We start from the raw sequence: 18,281 nt of genomic DNA, 5'->3' as shown, positions 1-18,281 counted from the left end.
ACGCAAACGACCGCGTGATGTCACGCATTTACATTGTTCTCCGTCTTGTTTGCGATGGAAATGAGGGAAGTCCTTCCTTCCCTGTTTCCAAACAGTACCTTTTGGGACCTGAATGCAAAGAAGGACCTGACTGTACAGAGCCACAACCAAACACTATTGAACGGTGGAGATCAGTCACTGGTGAATTGTAGAAAGCATGGTTTCCACCGAGAAGCTGTATCATTACAACAGGTTCTACTGATTGGATTAAAACCACATGACATTTGAGCAATTAGTGCACTAATACCAGTTGACCCCTAAAACACACATTTACTACCATTGCTGTATCAGCTAAACTTACTTTACTTTAATGTTAGACTTTGTGTCTCACAGACCCATCTAAATAATCAAAGTGCTCTCTACATTTTCGATGATTCTACATTCTTATACCAATAAATCTGTGTAAAAAAATAGTAATTTTGTTCATAAGCTCATGTACGTACATACAATGTATTTTCCTTGAGTTGGCAACGTTAGAAATTGTTACGAGCCAATTTATGCCCGGTCTATAATGAGAAAGCCACCCAAGAGATACTGATCAATAACTATCATCTGCATGCCCGGGGACCCACAAGGGCTAAATTCAATGTCATCTGTAAATGGCAAGCGGGCTATGTAGCAATGGCATGGCGCTTCTCATTTTAATCAACTTATATTTAGAGGCTGGGGGCTTCTGTTTTACTCACAGCCCATCTTGGATGTGTTCCATGACCTTGGCACACTAACAGCGCTAAGCTACAAAAACATCCATGCCAACGGACGGACTCCGCAAGTGATTCCTCCCACATTCAAGCAAAAAAAAAAAAAAAAAAAACTCAATTACTGCTAAGTGCTAACAATTCAGCGAAATCTCCGTGTGCTTATAAAGTGTCAATACCTGCACTGTTAGTCCGTAGGACACTGAAGTGACAGGTCAGCTCTACATATTAGGTTGCCGTGACGCTAGTGCATCCACTGCACCGTGACACAGGACACAGAAGCACAACAACGTTGTTATGAGTAAAAATAGGCTAATTACAGTAGGGTCTATAGAGGTCCCAAGGACGTGGCGGGCTTTTTGATGTGAGGCAGTAGATTGTGTTGCCTTTTATTTTGACTATCCTTAATTGTGTAATTGGATAAATGACTAGCCTTGTGTCCAAGGCATTCAGTAACAGAGGATTTAGCGTGTCATGCAGAAATCCTGCAGGACAGAGGATTGCCAGGCGGTGTGTCCTTAAGATGAAGTCTGCATCATAAAATGCCCGAGCAAGCTAACGGCAGGCTACATTAGGAGCTGCCTTAATTTGCACTGTGCTTTTGAATTCACGTCAAATAGTGCAGCAGTTTAGTGCATGTGCTGGAGTGCTTTATCACCGAAATTTTTATGCTTCATGCCAGTTGAGAGCAGTTATACACTGCAATCATAAAATGCATGTTTTACTATAGTTTCCTGTCTTTTTCCTTTTAAACCTACTCTATGGTGCCAATTAAATTGATTTTAAAACACAAGTGCTTAACACCAACAACCCTTTTAAATGCAGGCTTTTGCAAGTGTCAGTATGACAAGAATAAGCCTGTTCTGGTAAGATTCATCACTCTTTCATAAAAATATAATCAGCTTATTTACAACTGTTGACAAAATTCAGAAAGAACAAGATGGTGAACCTTGACAACTGATACAGTACCAATTATGCCTAAGAGTTGGAAAACTAAAACTTGATTTGTAGCCAACAACTTATTGCCATATCCCACAGTATAGCTTGTAAAATCATGGTAAGACTGCCAGTACAGCACCTTCTGGCTAATTCCAAAGCTAAGGTAGATGGATAAAGATGGAAAGATTAAGTCTAAAGTAATTTTTGAGTTGTGGTCTGGATAGGTAGGCTGCATCAGCAAATGAAAACAAATGTAATTTGGGAAAACGAAAACTGCGGTTTTAAAGGGTGTGATAAATAGGAATTGATTTATGGATTTGAAATCCCCTGGGTTGCACCAGCTGTGCACTGCCAATTAAAAGACTGCCTGTAAAGCTTAGATACCATATATATGATTACAAAGGGAACATAAGGTTATTTCAGGGGGAGAAATGCATAACTTCAGCTAATATACCTAGTGATCTACTTCAGTTGTCATAGTAGCAAGGCGTAGTAGTCTACTGTAAGCATTTCTGTGGTCAGATCGTTGGTTTAAACAAAAACAATTGGGACAAGCTAATTGCATAGGGAAATGCTAATATTAAAATAAAAACTCAAATTGTGTTTTTTCTGTTTGTGCTTGTTCTAGTTAATGCACAGGCAGTCTGAATCTAATGTAACGTTAATGAAGTAGTCTATATTCATGTACATTTATGGACACTGTTCTGTAGCTAGCGATGCGTGTAGAAATACTTGCTGACGCTATCTAACCTTATTACAAATATTAAAAATACAACTACATATTATTTGATGGATACACCTAGTTAAGAGCTAAACGTTGAAAGTTACGGTGAATCTCCACCTCATAACCTCACAATGCACTGTGTGATTATTAGCGACTGATATCGTGACCACAGAACCCCCGACTACAACAACATTGCAAACGGACACATAGGTACTTTCCCCCTGCAAAGATCCCTATCGGTTTTCCTCACCGTACAAGCTATTTCGGGTTATTTGGCCTCCCATGGCTCGATTGAAAGCGACTTCTTCTTCAGTGCTGTTTTTTTTTTTTGGTAAACGACTTCCTTACGAAGCACAGTTCCACACCGACAACATTTCGTACATCCACGGGTCCCTGTCTTCCTGACCGCGGAGATATAAACAGTGTCCCACAGAGCCGAGCAGGAGTCGTTCACTCCCCCATTCACTGTACGCTTTCAGGCACAAGCCTCAAGAGCACATTTGAATTAACATAAAACTAGGTGGAGTCAAAGCAAGCCTCCTAGTAACGCGAGCGATGCCGCTCCTGCGCGCACTGCCCAACGGTAAAATAATAATACAACAGTTTCAAGTGGAGACCAGTTCAGTTTCAACACTACTACCACGTATGTGGCTTATTCGCACAAGACCAGCTTGTCCTAGTGTATTTCCGTTCGTTTTACGATATTCAGTTGGTTTGTTATGCTAACAAATGAGGACCTGCATGCCTTGCTTTGACGCCGTCACCAGTGTGCCTGCGTGCATGGACGTAGTAACCACATGGACACAAACATTAGGCCTGGATTGATGTGATTTTACTTTAGCAATTGATAGTAGGCCTTTAACTGATTTGTATATAAACTGTTTAATAGTTGTTACAGTAAATTGATCATTTATTTCTCTTGTCCGAGTATTTAGGCTCTTTATTAATAACTTACTTATTTTAGCCTACTCTGAAAGCAAAAACAAAACATGACAGCATGAATGTTTGTATAATAAACAGACTTATATTTATGTAAAGGGCACTGTAAACAATAAGCCTGTTGTTCAGCAATTTGTGATTTCTGTGTTGCTTATGATGGACACTAGAAAATCCAATTAAAGGCAACGCAATACAGTTTCTTGAATATGCATAAGCCAATATACAGCGTGAACCTATATTTATTTCGGTGTCATGGTGTATGCCAATTGCTAGCCTAGATCTGAATTTACCTTCGCACTCTTCATGGAAGAGTTTCAGCTAAACGTAATGTAAGCTACTTGAGAAACACGAGGGCCATTCCAAATCGTTACAGAGCCAAACCCAACCGAGGCAGGCCTTCAGTGTTATTTGGTGGAACTAGTCAACGGTTAGATTTAGCACCACTTGAAGCTGGCGGCCGCATTCCTTAGCCTATGCACTTTGGCACACCCCGCTCCCCTACTTCGTGTTCCGAACTCTCCATCTGTGCGTCTGGCAGACAACAGCAGGGACTCTCAGGAGCCAAAGGCCCCGACTTTGCTTGTCATCGTCTTTCCAAGATGATCTGGCAGCCTTTCCACACCTTTGATACGCAATGCTCGGTGTTAAATCCACGCTTATAGAGTGCATATGGTCCCAATTCGACTCATATGGACGATGTTAGAGTTGCAATAGCACCGCACATTTTTAGTGTAATTAGTGATTGTTTCTTTTTTTACTGCCTTCTAGGTTGAATCCTTTCACAGAGTTCATTGTTCAGCTTGTGTCTCCGACCAGCTTCAGCATTTTAACAAAAAGTTGCATTTCAAATTAAACAACAATTTTATTTGGAATTGTATAGCGTGTTTACACTGTGTGAGTTTAATGTCACTAAGGTTTAATAATAAATGTGGTGCTTTTTTTTCTTTTTTTTAAAAAACAAACAAAAACGTATTGAATAAGCCGACAAACTGACTAACTGCCGGGCATTCTTTAAAATGCGCGGTCTTATTTGCGATCTGTGTCAATTCCAGACGAGACGAAGACGAGCTTTGTGTGTCCTGCGGGGCGTGTCCGCCCAGCACCTGGCCTCTTCTCCTCTCGCGTCGGTTGAACAGGTGAGCTCTTTGCCGTTACTGTGCGTGAGTCGTACGCAATGTTCATAGCTGGTGCTGCTAGCAGGCTGCACACACCCAGTTTTAACAGACAAGGTTCCCTTTTGCACAGGCCAATGCCAGCTTCCACTCCCGAGTTTCAGTCAGCACTGGTAAATTCAGGATTTAGTTCCCGACTGCAGAGAGGGCCAATGCCTCCACGGGACATGCCACGGGATGGCCCCCATAAACATGATATTTATGAAACGACGTGGCAGCGTAGTGCGTATGGGTACGCTAAACACAAAGTCACAGGCAGGTGTGAAATGAACAGTACTGTAACCAAGCAACTAAAATGGCGCTAATATGCTAATCTGAGAGCACACTGAAATGACAGTATTGATGAGAGTATCTTTTAAAAAGTTTTTTTTTTTTTTTTTGGATACAATTTTATTTGTAAAAAACTATGTGGAATTTCTGTTACAATATTTAAAAATGGAAATATGTTGGTGTGTGCAGTGGTGACTGGTGGCAAACAGCACTGTCTTATTGGTGAGTGTATTGCAGATATGAGGGCACATATTATTCCAAATGGGAGGAAGAGGTGACTGACCACCCCCCCCCCAAAAAAAAAAAACAACAACAAAAAAGCTCATCTCTAAATATCACACAATGGGCCATAGACATCGGTCTAAGGTTTGGTTTTGCCTCCCTTAAATCAACCCCTGAATGTGAAATTCTTTTTGGGGATTTCCCTGTGCGTTTGCAATGCAGTGCAGTGCTTCTGTTGATGCTGGATTGTCTGGTGAACCGGTTGTGTGCGTCCGTTTGACACGCCTTCTCTCAGCGATATCACCACCCGCGCAGGTACGCTACAGGCCGGAGGCTACAAACGGGGGTGCCCTGGGGCGGGGGAAGCGAGCCAAGCCGTACCCCGCGTCGCCCCCCCCCTCGCCCCACCACCCCCTCGCCTGCAGGCTCACAGAGATCTCTCCCAGCAGCCCTTCTCCAGACCGTTCTGTAAGGTGAGAACACCTGAAGCCCACAGGCCTGCTGTAAGCCGCAGGTTATCTGCTTTTAATGAAAAACTGCCGGGAAAAAAAAGCGACAGGCGCTGTTTTTATGCAGGAACAAAACCGAACACCCTTTGGGGTCCGAGCGGCAGTCAGGAACGGGCAGAGAAAGGATAGATTCAGTTACAGATTCAGGACGCTTTGAGAAATGTGTTTTGCGCAATAAAAATAATACCTTCACAATGGATGGGCTGTGGCAAATGTACAGAGAGATCGCAGTTATGTAAAACAGATCAGATATACAAATTAGATCGCTCATACACATGCAAAACAGTGTGCCACCAAGGAGCTGGTAGAACAGGTACAGTGTGTACAGGTACTGGAGGCCAGAGGCAAACCTACAAGATGGAGGTAGCTAGAATATTACACACAATGTATACAGTAGAAGGTGTAGGGACTATCACTTTGTTATGAAAGGAGGGTGATGTTGGGCTAATATTATTTACCGTTGTAATTGTTAAGTGTCATTATAAAAAAGTGTCTTGTTTGTATGGTTGAGGATCATATGTGTATTTATGGCCAAGTCTCAAATAGCCTCTCATTCATGACCAAAACACAACGAGGGGTTACATGACAGAGAAACCCCATTAATTCTACTACATAATACATGCAGATAAATGCACCAGGGACAGGTTTATGGGCAACAACAGCTGGTAATCTAAAGGAAGTCATGGCACAGTAATTATTTGCACTAGAGAAATTATTACCATCAGTCATTCTTCTTTCGTCTTTTATTGTTATATTGAGATTTTTAGCATAGGATTTGCTTTCCAGTCTGTGACACTATAATAATAATAATAATAATAATAATAATAATAATAATAATAATAATATCTTACTCTGTGTTGGAATGGTTTACTGTAGACCTACAGGTTAATTGTAGTCAATTAGTTACCCGCTAATCCTTTGCAGCTCTGGTAACCACGTAATTTCTGTGTAATTGCTACTTTGCTCTTTGTTTCAGCGCAACGATGCACACATGCACATTTAATCAGGGGGAAATATATATTATAATATGTTAACGCCGCTTTGCTGACACAAAGTTTTGTCTCGTTTTTCCTGAATGGTAAAGTGCTGCTTATTTTCCTTTGTTTCAGCATAATAAAACTTTACCCTTTGTCTCTATGCTTTTAACAGAGAAAAGCACAGCAGTGTAAATCCATTTAAATACAAGTAATAAACGAATGTCTTTCTTGGAACTGTGGCATTACAGTTCAAATAATACTTGCTGCTTTTCACGCAGTATGAAGCTATTGTAAACTGGATGTTTAAATTTGCTCGCTAGTAATATGTTGGGTTACACAAGCGTTGGAATGCATTTGAGTCTGCATTTATCTGTTGCATGGAACATATTTGTTTCAGAAACATTTAATATTGCATACTGCTGAGTTCTGAAATGTATCAGTGAATTTCTCTGCTGTTGAAACTGACAACAGGCACGCATTGGTTTCCGCCTCTGAAGGTGGAGTTGCTAATGTTAGCTTTCAATGCTAGCTCGAGCTGCTACTGTTAGCTTCTAATGCTAGCTTAAGTTGCTAATGTTAACTTCTAATGCTAGCTCGAGTTGCTAAATGTTAGCTTCTAGAACGGCGTCTGTGGTTTTCTCATGATCTGTAATGAGTTAGTGGGTCTGAGCAGAGCTCAGCGGATGCAGGTTTGTTTTCCCAGGTGGGGTACGGCTATTGTGCCCCCGAGCAAGCTACTTGAGCCTGAGCTACTGCAGTAAAGTGCATAAATGGATAAATGGGTGGCATGTAAAAAAATTAATAAAATAAAGAAAATGCAAAAGCAAGAGGAAGGACACAATTACGCTTTATGTACATACGCTAAATAATGCAGTGTATTACCGACGTTGTGAAATTACTATTTTTTTTACCAATGAGGAACAGGAAATTAAGAAAGCACGCGCATGTATTCACCTGTCCAATGCCAGCCATTATGAGATCAAAAAAAGGTTTCTTTTTGTGATGAAATGCATCACTGCACGTGATGTAGGTCAATGCATGTACACCATTGTTTGCCTCATGCCAAAGGCCATACGGAAATTACGTGCCATGGCAAATGCTATCAAAGCACAGAGAGCAAACAGTCTTCACAAAGAACCATTGAGAGAACTGAGTCAGTCTGAGAGGGATGTGGGAAGAGTTACAATGATAAGCCAAACCCCCCCTCCCCAAAACACAGTACGCACTCAAACACAGGTGCGAGCTAGCACACGTGCACACACACACACACACACAGACATACTTATACTCATACAAACATGTACACAAAGCCACTTACACACACACACACCCACACACTCAAACACAGGCATGAGCTAGCACATTTGCACACACACACAAACACATACAAGCACAGACACACTTATACTCATACAAACAAGTACACAAAGCTACTTACACACACACACTCACAAACACAGGTGCTAGCTAGCACACATGCCCACACGCATACGCGTACATACACGCACACGCACACGCACAGACACACTTATACTCATACAAACATGTACACAGAGCCACTTACACACACACACACACACACACACACACATACAGTAAAAAATTGATTATTATTGTTGTGAGGCAGCCATGTTCTCTCTTGGTCCGTACCAAGACCCCAGACCCAAAATGAATGTTAGCGCAGCTCTAGTGAATCATTAACTTCAGTGGATCAGCTCTGAGTCAGGGTTGCATTGGAAAAAAACACCTGCTGAAACCAGCTATATATTATATTGACATGAATATAATACAAAAAAAAACTGGTTTCAGGTAAGAGGTCAGTATTGTAGTTGTGCATTATATTTATGTTTGTTTTAGCACGTACCTTTGTTTAGGGCAACTTTGACATGCCCTGCATTTCTAAAGGTGGAAAATTACTGAAACGGTTTTGTTTAAGACCCTTATTGATGGTACTTGCTCTGTACTGAGAGCACACTGGTTATTGGTTATAGCCTGTACCACCTGACTCCTAAACCCATAGGCTGTGTTACACTGCCACTCCGGAATGTTCAGTGTTGACAGGAGTGTGACACAAAGTCTTGTGTGTGATATTTTGGGCCATATTGATAAATATGACCTAAAGCTGAGCATGTGTCAGCACCAGCAGATCCAGCTGGTGGGGGGGAATCTGTATCACTTTTAGAGTGTGTTATATTAATCTCAGGACAAACAGCTCCGCTGGTCGTAAGAAACCCGAAGGAGAATAAAGCAAAGGCTGTCTGGTTTTCCTGCAGCCGCCGTTTACTGAAAGGCACAATTCAGCCTCAGATAGCGATAGGAGGTTTCCAAGACAACGAGATGATCTGTCAGGACGAAAAAGTAAATTTACGCCTGTATGCTCAAAAAAAAATAAAAAAAATAAACAAAAACAAAAAACCCCCATAAAAATCTGCTGTTATACAAAGGGATTTAGGAATTTCAGATTTGTGAAGCGAATGAGAACGCATATCAAGAAAACAGGCCTCTGTGGTTTTCTTATACCCCGTGAGTCCTTAATTCCCCTCTGTGTATCCCAGTAGTTCAGCTGTGGGCAGATTTTTTTTCCAGCTGTGGGTACAGTTTTATGTGTCCCTCCAGCAGCTGAAAATGGCGGACATTACATTACATTACATTTATTTGGCAGACGCTTTTATCCAAAGCGACGTAGACATAGACAACTACTAAACACAGGTTCAGTAAGATACAATACTTATTTTGTACAGCTATTTCTAGCCAAGAACACAGTTTAGTTCACACGGTGAACACTATTCAGACCTAACCTCTGCAAAGCCAACTAGGCAGAAGAATAAGCTACAGTATTTGGGCAAATACAAATTACCAAAAAGTGCGGACCACAGATAAAACTCACAAGTTTCCCTCAGACCATCCCGCTGAAGGTTACCCTGGGGGAGGCAGCCTTATTCCTGGTAAAGTTATATTTAATGAAAGCCTTTCCCATCGCAGCTCTTTTGGGGTTTCCTGGAAGGGGGCAGCGGGTTCGAGAGGCAAACGCCCGTTTGTCCCGCTGCCCCCCCCCCTCACCTCCACACGCTCATCTGCTTTGTCTCCCTGTACCCCCCCCCCCCCCACCTCCACACGCTCATCTGCTTTGTCTCCCTGTACCCCCCCCCCCGCCCATAGGGGGCGTGATGGGCGTCTCTCCTGGGCCAAACGGCTGGGCTTAGTCAGCGAGGGAACAGCTTCAGTCCCGATGCTCATCTCATTGCGTAACAGGGTCTCATTACAAAAGCTGTAATCCCTGCCAAAGCTCTTCTTAAAAAAAAAAAAAAAAAATGATATTGATTATTATGCTGGATGGATTACATAATGTAAACAATACGGGCATTGTCTGTTTTGCACATGCAATCATGGCATAGGCATTTCTGTTTATACAAAATCATGGTTACTTGTTTTTGTGTAGATGGAATCAAAATGCAGTTACATGTCTTCACGGTGCATGTGCCGTACGCTCTCTCACTGCTGAATCATCACAGAGAACCTGATACTGAACGCTAAACATTACCATTTAAGGAAATAAACAGAAGTGGATGAGATGATTACGTCCATATTGGATGGAATGAATAGCTGTTACTGTCACATTAGTCTTTTCCCAGAATTATCCTTTTTCTATGAAAATTCGAAAAAGTCTGAATGTGAGGAAAGGAAACCAATAAAATACACCCATCAGGACAAAAGAACTGAATTTTTTCTTTTGAAAATGTAAGCCAGGCCCACACAATCATTAGGGCTCCCGAATTTGGCAGCGCAGCCACCAGCTTCTCCTCCGTGATTATTTGTGAAATAGAAAATGGCACCAGCTGGCGAGGAGTGCGTTTGAGAGAGTTCCCGCGGACGGCTTTGTTTGGACGAGCCGCGCGCTGCCCCGTGGCGAACAAAACATCTCCTCAGCGCGGGGCTTTGGAACCTCGTCTTAGTTGCCGTGTGCAAAATATTACACACAAAACGAGCGTAAGAACATCACGTGATCCGAGAGAGAGAGAGAGAAAGAACGAGAGAGAGAGAGAGCGAGAGAGAGAGAGGAGAAGGAGGAGAAGATGGCTAAATGCAAATAGTTTCCTCTGGCCAAACTATGAGGCAAGATAGTCGAGGAGATCTCCTCACTGTGAGAGCGCTGCTCATTCATCTCCTGGACTACCGTGATGTGCCACAGCTTGAGACAGAACGCGTTCGTTTGTCTCATCTAAGAATTAGGCCGTTTTGCCCGGTGGTTTGGAGTTAGGAGCACTCTGTTGGGTTTTGGCCCCCCCCGTTTTCATTGGTCAATAAGTGAGAAACGCAATGGGAAGCTCCTGCCCCTCCCTCGGCCTGGTACACTTGAGCAACCCGTGCTCGCTGTGGTTATGAACTGACACCAATGCGTGTGTGAACTGGCTGTTTCTCTTCATCCGTAGCTGTGTCGGTTTAGTGGGTTTTTTTTAGTGAGTCACCCTTCAGTCCTTTTTTGAAGTTCCCCCGTTTGCAGAAGGTTCATTTTGCATGTGTTCTGCCTGCACGCAAATGCGTTGCGCTGCTATTTAATCTGGTGTCCTGAGGGGGAGGGGGTGGGGGGGGGGGAATCCGCCCTCTGACCTCTCATACTTATTCTCACGCTGAAATATCAGACACGCCGACGCGTCCCGACGCGTATCGCTGAAGCACACGCCGGATTTAGTTTCCTACAAGAGCGCAATTCCATTAACAAAGGTTTAATTTAAAAGCTACATCACTGCAAAAGCCAAAAAATAAATAAATCCCAAGCATTTCACATTTATGCTTCTATTTAGACTTAAAATCGTATTTCTGTTACCTTTTCTTGAAATGAGACAAAAGTATTGGCAATGAGGTTAGACAGTTTGACTCATTTGAAGATTTGCCAAAGGGGGTAAGCAAATTTCACTTGCCAAGCAAACAGCAACTTAAAACAAGCTCTTAATTTCTACCTGAAAGAAAGGGGAAAAAAGAAACGATTTAAAGTCTCATTACAGGACTAATGCAATTGTTAAGACAGACTTTTTCCTCATTGGTGGCTTTGTACGTACGCAGCGGCGCTATTTAAATCGGCGAGTCATGAACGAGTCTCAGCTTTTCGAAATCAAATCGCTTCGACTGTGCCTCGAGAAGCTGCTTCATCAGTGCAGTCCGTTCGCTCAGGAGACGAGAAGCTTGCCGAACGGAACGACTCCCTTTCACGCATTTACTTGCATAGATTCACATCCGAAAAGCGTCAGCTCTGCCCCCCCCCCCCCAAAGAAAAAGCACTCCGGGAGGTCTGTGCCTGAGGGGAGGGAGCAGATGGGACCCATGCAAAAATTCACAGGAACGGGGGGGGGGGGGCAGGGAGCCCGGGCCGTGAGTGTTTTAACAGGGGAGAGGAACATACTGGGGGGGGGACCACATGTCCCGTTCACACCACCGCTAGCGCCATTTCCCCCTTTTGCTTTGCACACGGCCCCATCGGCTCAGCTGTGCGGCGAATACGAACGTAAACGAGAAACGCGTCCATCACCGTGCCGTCAGTCACCGGGGTGGAAACCCGATACGGCGGCCCTGCCGCACCGGAGGCAGCGCCGTGGAGCCGCACACCTGCCCCGCTAAGAACCGTCCTTCTGCAGAACTCGGGGCATGTCCTGTCAGAAACGCCGCGCTTGTAATCTGGGAGCCTGACAGCCGGATGTCTTAAAGAACGCTACCGCGCACCCCGAGGTGCAGATCGTCGCCCGGGGGGTGGATCACTCGCGGGACAGCGGGAAGCGAGCCGTCGGAGGTGCAATCAAGACCCCTGAGAAAATTGGATGGGAAGTCGGCAAAGCGGATGGGAGGAGCTAGCTAGCAGCAAACAAACTCAACCCCCCCCCCCCCCCTCCCCCCATCCCTCAGTTTTTCAGTGCACGTCCTGTACCCTCCTCGTTCCCAAAAGATCCCGGGTTCCAGGTGCGTCGTTTTTTTTAGTCGGGCGTTTGATCTGGACGCCCCTCGTCGAGGTTGTCTCTAGAATGCCGGTGGGCAGGACCCCTGGGCGACAGATGGCAGCTCAGGACAGCGTTCCCCTGAATAAATACGTAATCCTCCTCTCACATGGGCTCGAGACCTACTGCCCAGATTATCCCATCACTGGAGCTGTCGTAGCACCTAGCACATAGCGTGTAGCGCCTAGCATGCAGTGCATAATGCGTAGCACGGCCACTGGTGAGAGTCAGGGAGTGCTAGTGGAGTTGTCGTAGCATGTAGCGCGTAGCATGGCCAGTGGTGAGAGTGAGGGAGTGTTAGCGGAACTGTCGTAGCATGTAGCGCGTAGCATGGCCAGTGGAGAGAGTCAGGGAGTGTTTGCGCCTAGCGTTTCTGCTAGCAGTCACTGTGTGGGTAGTCCAAAGCGTGAGCCGCAAGGAGTTCTCTAATTCACTTGTACCTCAGCCCCGACAAGCAGCTAACAAATAGCTTCATTTTTTTTCATTTTTAAACAAAGGGGAATAACGGTTGTCTACTTATACATGTGAAAACACAGTGTTCCAGCACATTATGCACACATGCGGCTCTGGTATTAGAACGTTACCGTCTAATGCGTTTCAACTAGGGGACTGTTCTTGTCCTGCCCTGACGGGGATTAGGCTCTGCGGGAAAGCACACGCTGTGCTCTGACGGGGTCGGAGTCGGTCCTGATGAAGCCGTGGCAGTAGCACAACATGGTGTGTTGTTCAAATCAGCGCTTGTTCCATACATTTTATTATTATTTTTGTGTATGTGTTTTTTGCGGAGTGTCGCTGTTCCTCTGTAACGGTTGGATGCTTCCTGGTCTGCGCTCGGCAGTTCTCCTGTTCCCTGTGTGGAATAAAGCGCCCCGGGGTGTCTGTTACTGTGACAGCTCGAGCCTCTTATCCCTCCCACGCCGAGTCACTGAGGTTCTCTAAAGGGATGGATGTGGGGGCGGGGCTTGGGACACAACGTGGGGGGGCGGGGCTTAGAGTATACTGCTGGGTGAACTTAGACTCTTATCTGAGAAGATGTAGGTGTGCCCAAATAAAGTCTGCTTGCACTTCTGTCATTTTGAAAGATTTGAGGGTTTGCAAGTCTTTTTTCAGCTGAGGTTGTAAATAAATAGGCTTTTTCTTCTTCTTCTTCTTCTTTTTGCTATTAATGTGATCGGGTGCCTAGCTGTACAGTGTTCAAGCGCCTAGTCATGATTTATTAGTGGACATGATATTTTCTTTGTGTTACTAATGGTTGGTGGAATTATTGATCAGCGCAGTCCCTCCTGTATCAAAAATGTACCATTATTATTTTCTTTCTTTAACGTCAGTCAGGTGCTTATTATGAAGCAGCTATACATACGCAGCCTCAAGTATAAGTTTTACAACAATATAAACCTCCTTGTGGGCAGAGCAACAGGGAGCACATAGTTTCCGACAACAAAGGACCTTCATTATAGACGTTAAACGAAAACATTCAGCAAGACCGAGAAAACCCAGTCATAAATGAAGGCTTATTTATTTACCAACCAACCAGGTCCGTTTATTGTCTTCTGCTGTTGCCAGGACCCATAGTATCGTGCTGTTTAATGGGGCCTGGGAACTCCCCCGCCCAGGGGGGATAACCGACCGATCATCCATGCATCAGGCAACCGCTGCATTCCTGCGTACTGGCAAGCAAAACAAATCCATCTCCCAGGCAGGCACCGCTGAATATATTATGAGGTCTTCTGTGTTTCTGTTTTTGTGGCAAATGCGGCCCTCTCTCCGCTGCAGACCTACGGCTCCACGCCACAACGACACAATTAGGCGAGCAAACGTTTCCAGTCGGGTATAAATTGCAGCTGGAAATCCAAGTTGTAACTGGATGCGTTTTTGTAAAAAGCGAACCGAAGGAAAATCTTCAGCAAGCCCCGTTTCTCCTTCAGTGACCTTGCTGGTGTGATGAGAGTAAATCAATAAATGTTGTTTGTTTTTTTCCCCCCCACAACTGGAATGCAGGAAAAATGAGCAGATGTTTCATGTTTTATGTTCATCCCTGTGGATATACTACATATATTATTATATTATATTGCATGTGTGTTGCATGGCAGCCCCGGTTAGGGGTGAATTAACTTGTTTGTGCGAAGGGTTTAACAGTAAAATGAACACGTGTCCATTAGCTGACAAACTGCACTGCAGCTTAAATTGGCGACAGTGATGTGTGTTAAGGGGCTGTCTTCACCTCAGTTGAACTTTAAAACGCGCTCAGGTGGTGGGTGTCCGTGCCTGGCAGTGCCCCCCTGATGCATTGGCACCGTTCTCGAGCTGGCAGGCCGCACGAAAATGATTAACTGCCACGCTTAGCTTCCATCGAGGTTTCCCAGCGTCCTCGTCTCTGTCTCTGTCTGCGTCTTGATTCACGCGCGTGTTCAACATCCTTCAGCTCGGCAAAGTGATGACGTGTATTTTTAATCAGTATTTTAGCTTGACTTGGAGACAGCTATTAACACCGTACAAATTCTGTCTCTTTCGACCAAAAGTCACCGCGAGGCTGTGTGAAGTTAAGCGTTAATTGCGTCTTCGAAGCGTGGCGAGCCTTTGCATCGGCTGTCACTGCAATAAGCAGCATGTCTGAAATAAACGGTGTAGTGCGCTGTTGAATATTTGCGTTCGAATCAAAGCGTTTGACTGTTGAAACTGTGGCGTAATTCACGCGTTCCTCTTGCTCGGCCTGAGTTTTGAAAACACCTTTGGGCCTGGAGGCTCCTTTACGCTCCTTTACATGATATTCAGAGCTGAAAGCGTGGTTTTGCTTTCCGTGTGATTGTGCGAAATTGCACCCTAATGTTCTTTTATGGGTCGTAAAAAACCTTGCAGCACTCAGGCGCTCCAGAAAGCCGTAATGGCGAATCAGATCCCCCCAACGTTGCTCAACTCTCGAGTGAAAAACCCCATTCGCCCAGTGAATAGGCCTGTGAAAAGAGCAATATCAGTTTTGTTAAACTTCAATCATATTCCAGCGTGCCGAGACGCAGTTTACAATGTCAGACAATCTCTTAAATCTCCCACAAAATTGCAGTGCTTCGTATGCAGGCCAACCCTGTGGCCTCATTCACGAAACATGCACACGATCACATTTTATCATAATCCGTGTGCGAGAACGTTTCGGCATTCTTAATTTTTTTTCCTCATCTTTCTTGTCAGTATTTGTTCATGGTTGTTCTTTATGCTAATCAAATGAACAGGATTGCGCATAAAATTTACAAACAGTCAGCATTCATCATGTCCTCGTACACCTGGGATACGCACAAAAGCAAAGGTCAGCACGTGTGTCATGACTCCCGTGTTGGTATTTTGTAGGAATATTTTTAAGAACAGAAGAATAATTTAAGGAAAGTTTTGGCCCATTGTAGCTAGCATCATAAGCACTGACCTGAATTAATCATCCTCAGATATACTGCTTCCACGGTCCTGACGTTATTAACTTATGTCTGACGTCACTGACAATGAACCGGACTGTAAATTCCACATGAGCACTGAGCACTGCGGATGCTGTGGGTGAATGCGCAAGGGCGTGATTTAGAATGGCGGTCCGTGAGTCATCAAATGAAATCAGAAGGTCAAGGACAAAAAAAAAAATCAAGGACAAATCACGTGTTCCATAAGGCTGTGTTGGACCAGTCCTGTAATCCTGAAATAAACTGATTTTTTTTTTTTGTCAGGTAGACCCTCGAGGCGCTTTGACAAACATATTTTAAGAAAGAATTGGCCTAACTGAACAAAACAAATGTGTATTATAGCCGTACATTGTGCTAAATGTCAATGTAAATAAGCCAGGTGAGATAATATAGCTGACGACTACTCACTGGAGACCAAAGTGAGGCCTGGTTTAGTAGCAAAGGTGTACAGCAGATTGTTTAGGTGAAATATTCCCATCTGCAAGGTCGGATTGAGTATTGTGTTTTTAATGTGTCGTTTTCCTTGTAAAAAAAAGCCTTGTAAAACACCCCACTTAATGTTGGCTTTGAGTAGGCCTTACGACGCCCTGTTTAAACCAAATACACGCAGTCAATGAAACAGAATCCTTCCTCCTTCCGTGGGATGCATACTCTGAGTCTGAAATTCGCCAGAGCCCTTTGCCTTCTGCCAAAATGAACTCAAACTGAGTGGGATGCTGGTGGTGCTCCAGAGTCTCGAAGGGACGGATCAGACAAAAAGTCAAAACAACTTAAATTCATTTACGCCTATTTTCCAACTAGTGTGTATTGGTTGGTGATACTGTACACTTCACCTTTATAAACTAAAATCTAAAAGGTCTGAGTTCTAAGTTCTCAAAGATTCAGTTGGAAAGAATTTTCTCATTTCTCAAGTGCCACTGGCCTTTAATTATGTCCACATTAAATATTCTCCCAGTTTGTATGTCCTGTAATGAACCCACGAAAGTTAAGGGGCGGGACAAATTTATTTTAAACAAATGGACTTACTTATCTCCCGGAGACTATACAGTTCTGTTTACTTAAAGCACTTGTGAGAGGGTTGTGGCTCTGTAGAAGAGGAACTGTTCGACCTGTCCACTTATCTTGTTGATTCATTTCAGTCCAAATAACATTGCAATAATATTTTGAAGAAAAAGCTCATCGTTTGTTATTCCCCCAAAAAGACTTTTTTCCCCCCTCGCTAAGGGACTGTGAAAGGCTATTTAAATTAACTTGAAGTAAAGGCAGGAGAGTGCGTAAATTTGGAGAGGTCCAGGCCTGCTTCCCTAATGCCTGTGAAATTTTTATGAGGTGAAAACAAGATTAAAGTGTCTTGATTTTCACCTCCAGTTCACCTCGCCTTTTTCACATTTTTTTCTAATTCATTTCGGGTCAACTTACAAAAAACAAGCCGAACTTGCAACAAAAATCTGCACTTTTGTGCTAATAATTGATAATCATCTTTCAAATTGAGACATGAAGATAATATATATATAGCTTATTTTTAAAAATCATATGACATAGTTAAATCAAGAGTAAAAGTTTATTGATGTAGATACATCCTTTCCCTGTTATAGCGGCTTCTCATTAAAAGCGGTTTTGCCGCCTGGTGCTCTGTGCCTGTGGCCTCTCCAGTTCCCTGTCTTGGGGGCACACAGGCATGTACCGCACCCACACACACACACACACACACACACACACACACACGCGTGTGTGTATTCTCATGCAATTCCCCTTCATGTAACACTCATGTAATGGTCCCCTGGAAACATCTCTGACAGAACTGCACTCACAACGCGCATGTGTGTATTCTCCTGCAGTTCCCCTTAATGTAACACTCCCTTGGAAACTTCTCAGACAGAACCGCACACACACACACACACACACACACACACACACACTCTCTCTCGCTTCACCTAGCATCCCACCAACGGGCCCATGCTACCCTTGCAGTAGGACTCACAGGGAAAGCGTCTACGTTTGAAACCGTACGTGCGGCGGTCACATGACCTGTCCTGAGACGCTTCCATATTTCATAAGGACACGGAGCGCTCTCCGCGTTCCGCTCCGCCTCCGCTGAGCAGCCTCTCTCAGTGAAGGCTGGCCGCCTTCAGCGTCTGCGCTGGTCAACATTCAGGCCCGTACGTTGATTCTTTTATGTCCAGTACCATCGTAGAAAATAACGTGTACGTGTCAGAGGCAGCCTGAATCAGGGGCGGCCTTATTTCTGTTGAGTGTTCACGAGTGCATACCTTTTTTCGGGTTCAGACCTGGGTGATATATGTATTTGTTTTTGGATTCAGATACTTTTCTGTGCTCTGTTGGTCTTGCCTGGTGTAATTGAGCCTCCCAA

General features: G+C 44.1%; 1 protein-coding gene and 1 long non-coding RNA gene across 6 annotated transcripts in view; one reads left to right on the top strand and one right to left on the bottom strand.

Moving 5' to 3' along the window:
* Positions 1-18,281, bottom strand: part of neurl1aa (neuralized E3 ubiquitin protein ligase 1Aa) — a 68,091-nt gene that overhangs the window by 38,866 nt on the left and 10,944 nt on the right. For 2 of the 3 annotated variants that reach the window (XM_064315176.1, XM_064315169.1), the window contains exon 1: positions 2,651-5,667. The exons of the other annotated variant lie outside the window; for it this stretch is intronic. Coding sequence is in view for 1 of the 2 variants with exons in the window: in XM_064315169.1 (XP_064171239.1) it covers positions 2,651-2,684 (34 nt within the window). In the remaining variant the exon portion in view is untranslated. Of the gene's footprint in view, positions 1-2,650; positions 5,668-18,281 lie in introns of those variants that run through there. 3 annotated transcript variants of the gene reach the window in all.
* LOC135243394 (uncharacterized) overlaps positions 1-18,281 on the top strand; it is a 58,152-nt gene that overhangs the window by 34,289 nt on the left and 5,582 nt on the right. For 2 of the 3 annotated variants that reach the window (XR_010326628.1, XR_010326625.1), the window contains 2 exons: positions 4,392-4,475; positions 5,319-5,476. The exons of the other annotated variant lie outside the window; for it this stretch is intronic. This is a non-coding gene — a long non-coding RNA (uncharacterized LOC135243394). The remainder of the gene's footprint in view (positions 1-4,391; positions 4,476-5,318; positions 5,477-18,281) is intronic. 3 annotated transcript variants of the gene reach the window in all.

The sequence above is a fragment of the Anguilla rostrata genome, chromosome 2, assembly GCF_018555375.3.
Source record: "Anguilla rostrata isolate EN2019 chromosome 2, ASM1855537v3, whole genome shotgun sequence".
NCBI lineage: Eukaryota > Metazoa > Chordata > Actinopteri > Anguilliformes > Anguillidae > Anguilla > Anguilla rostrata.
Note: the sequence above shows the minus strand (reverse complement) of the source record. Positions and strands in the feature narration are given on the sequence as shown.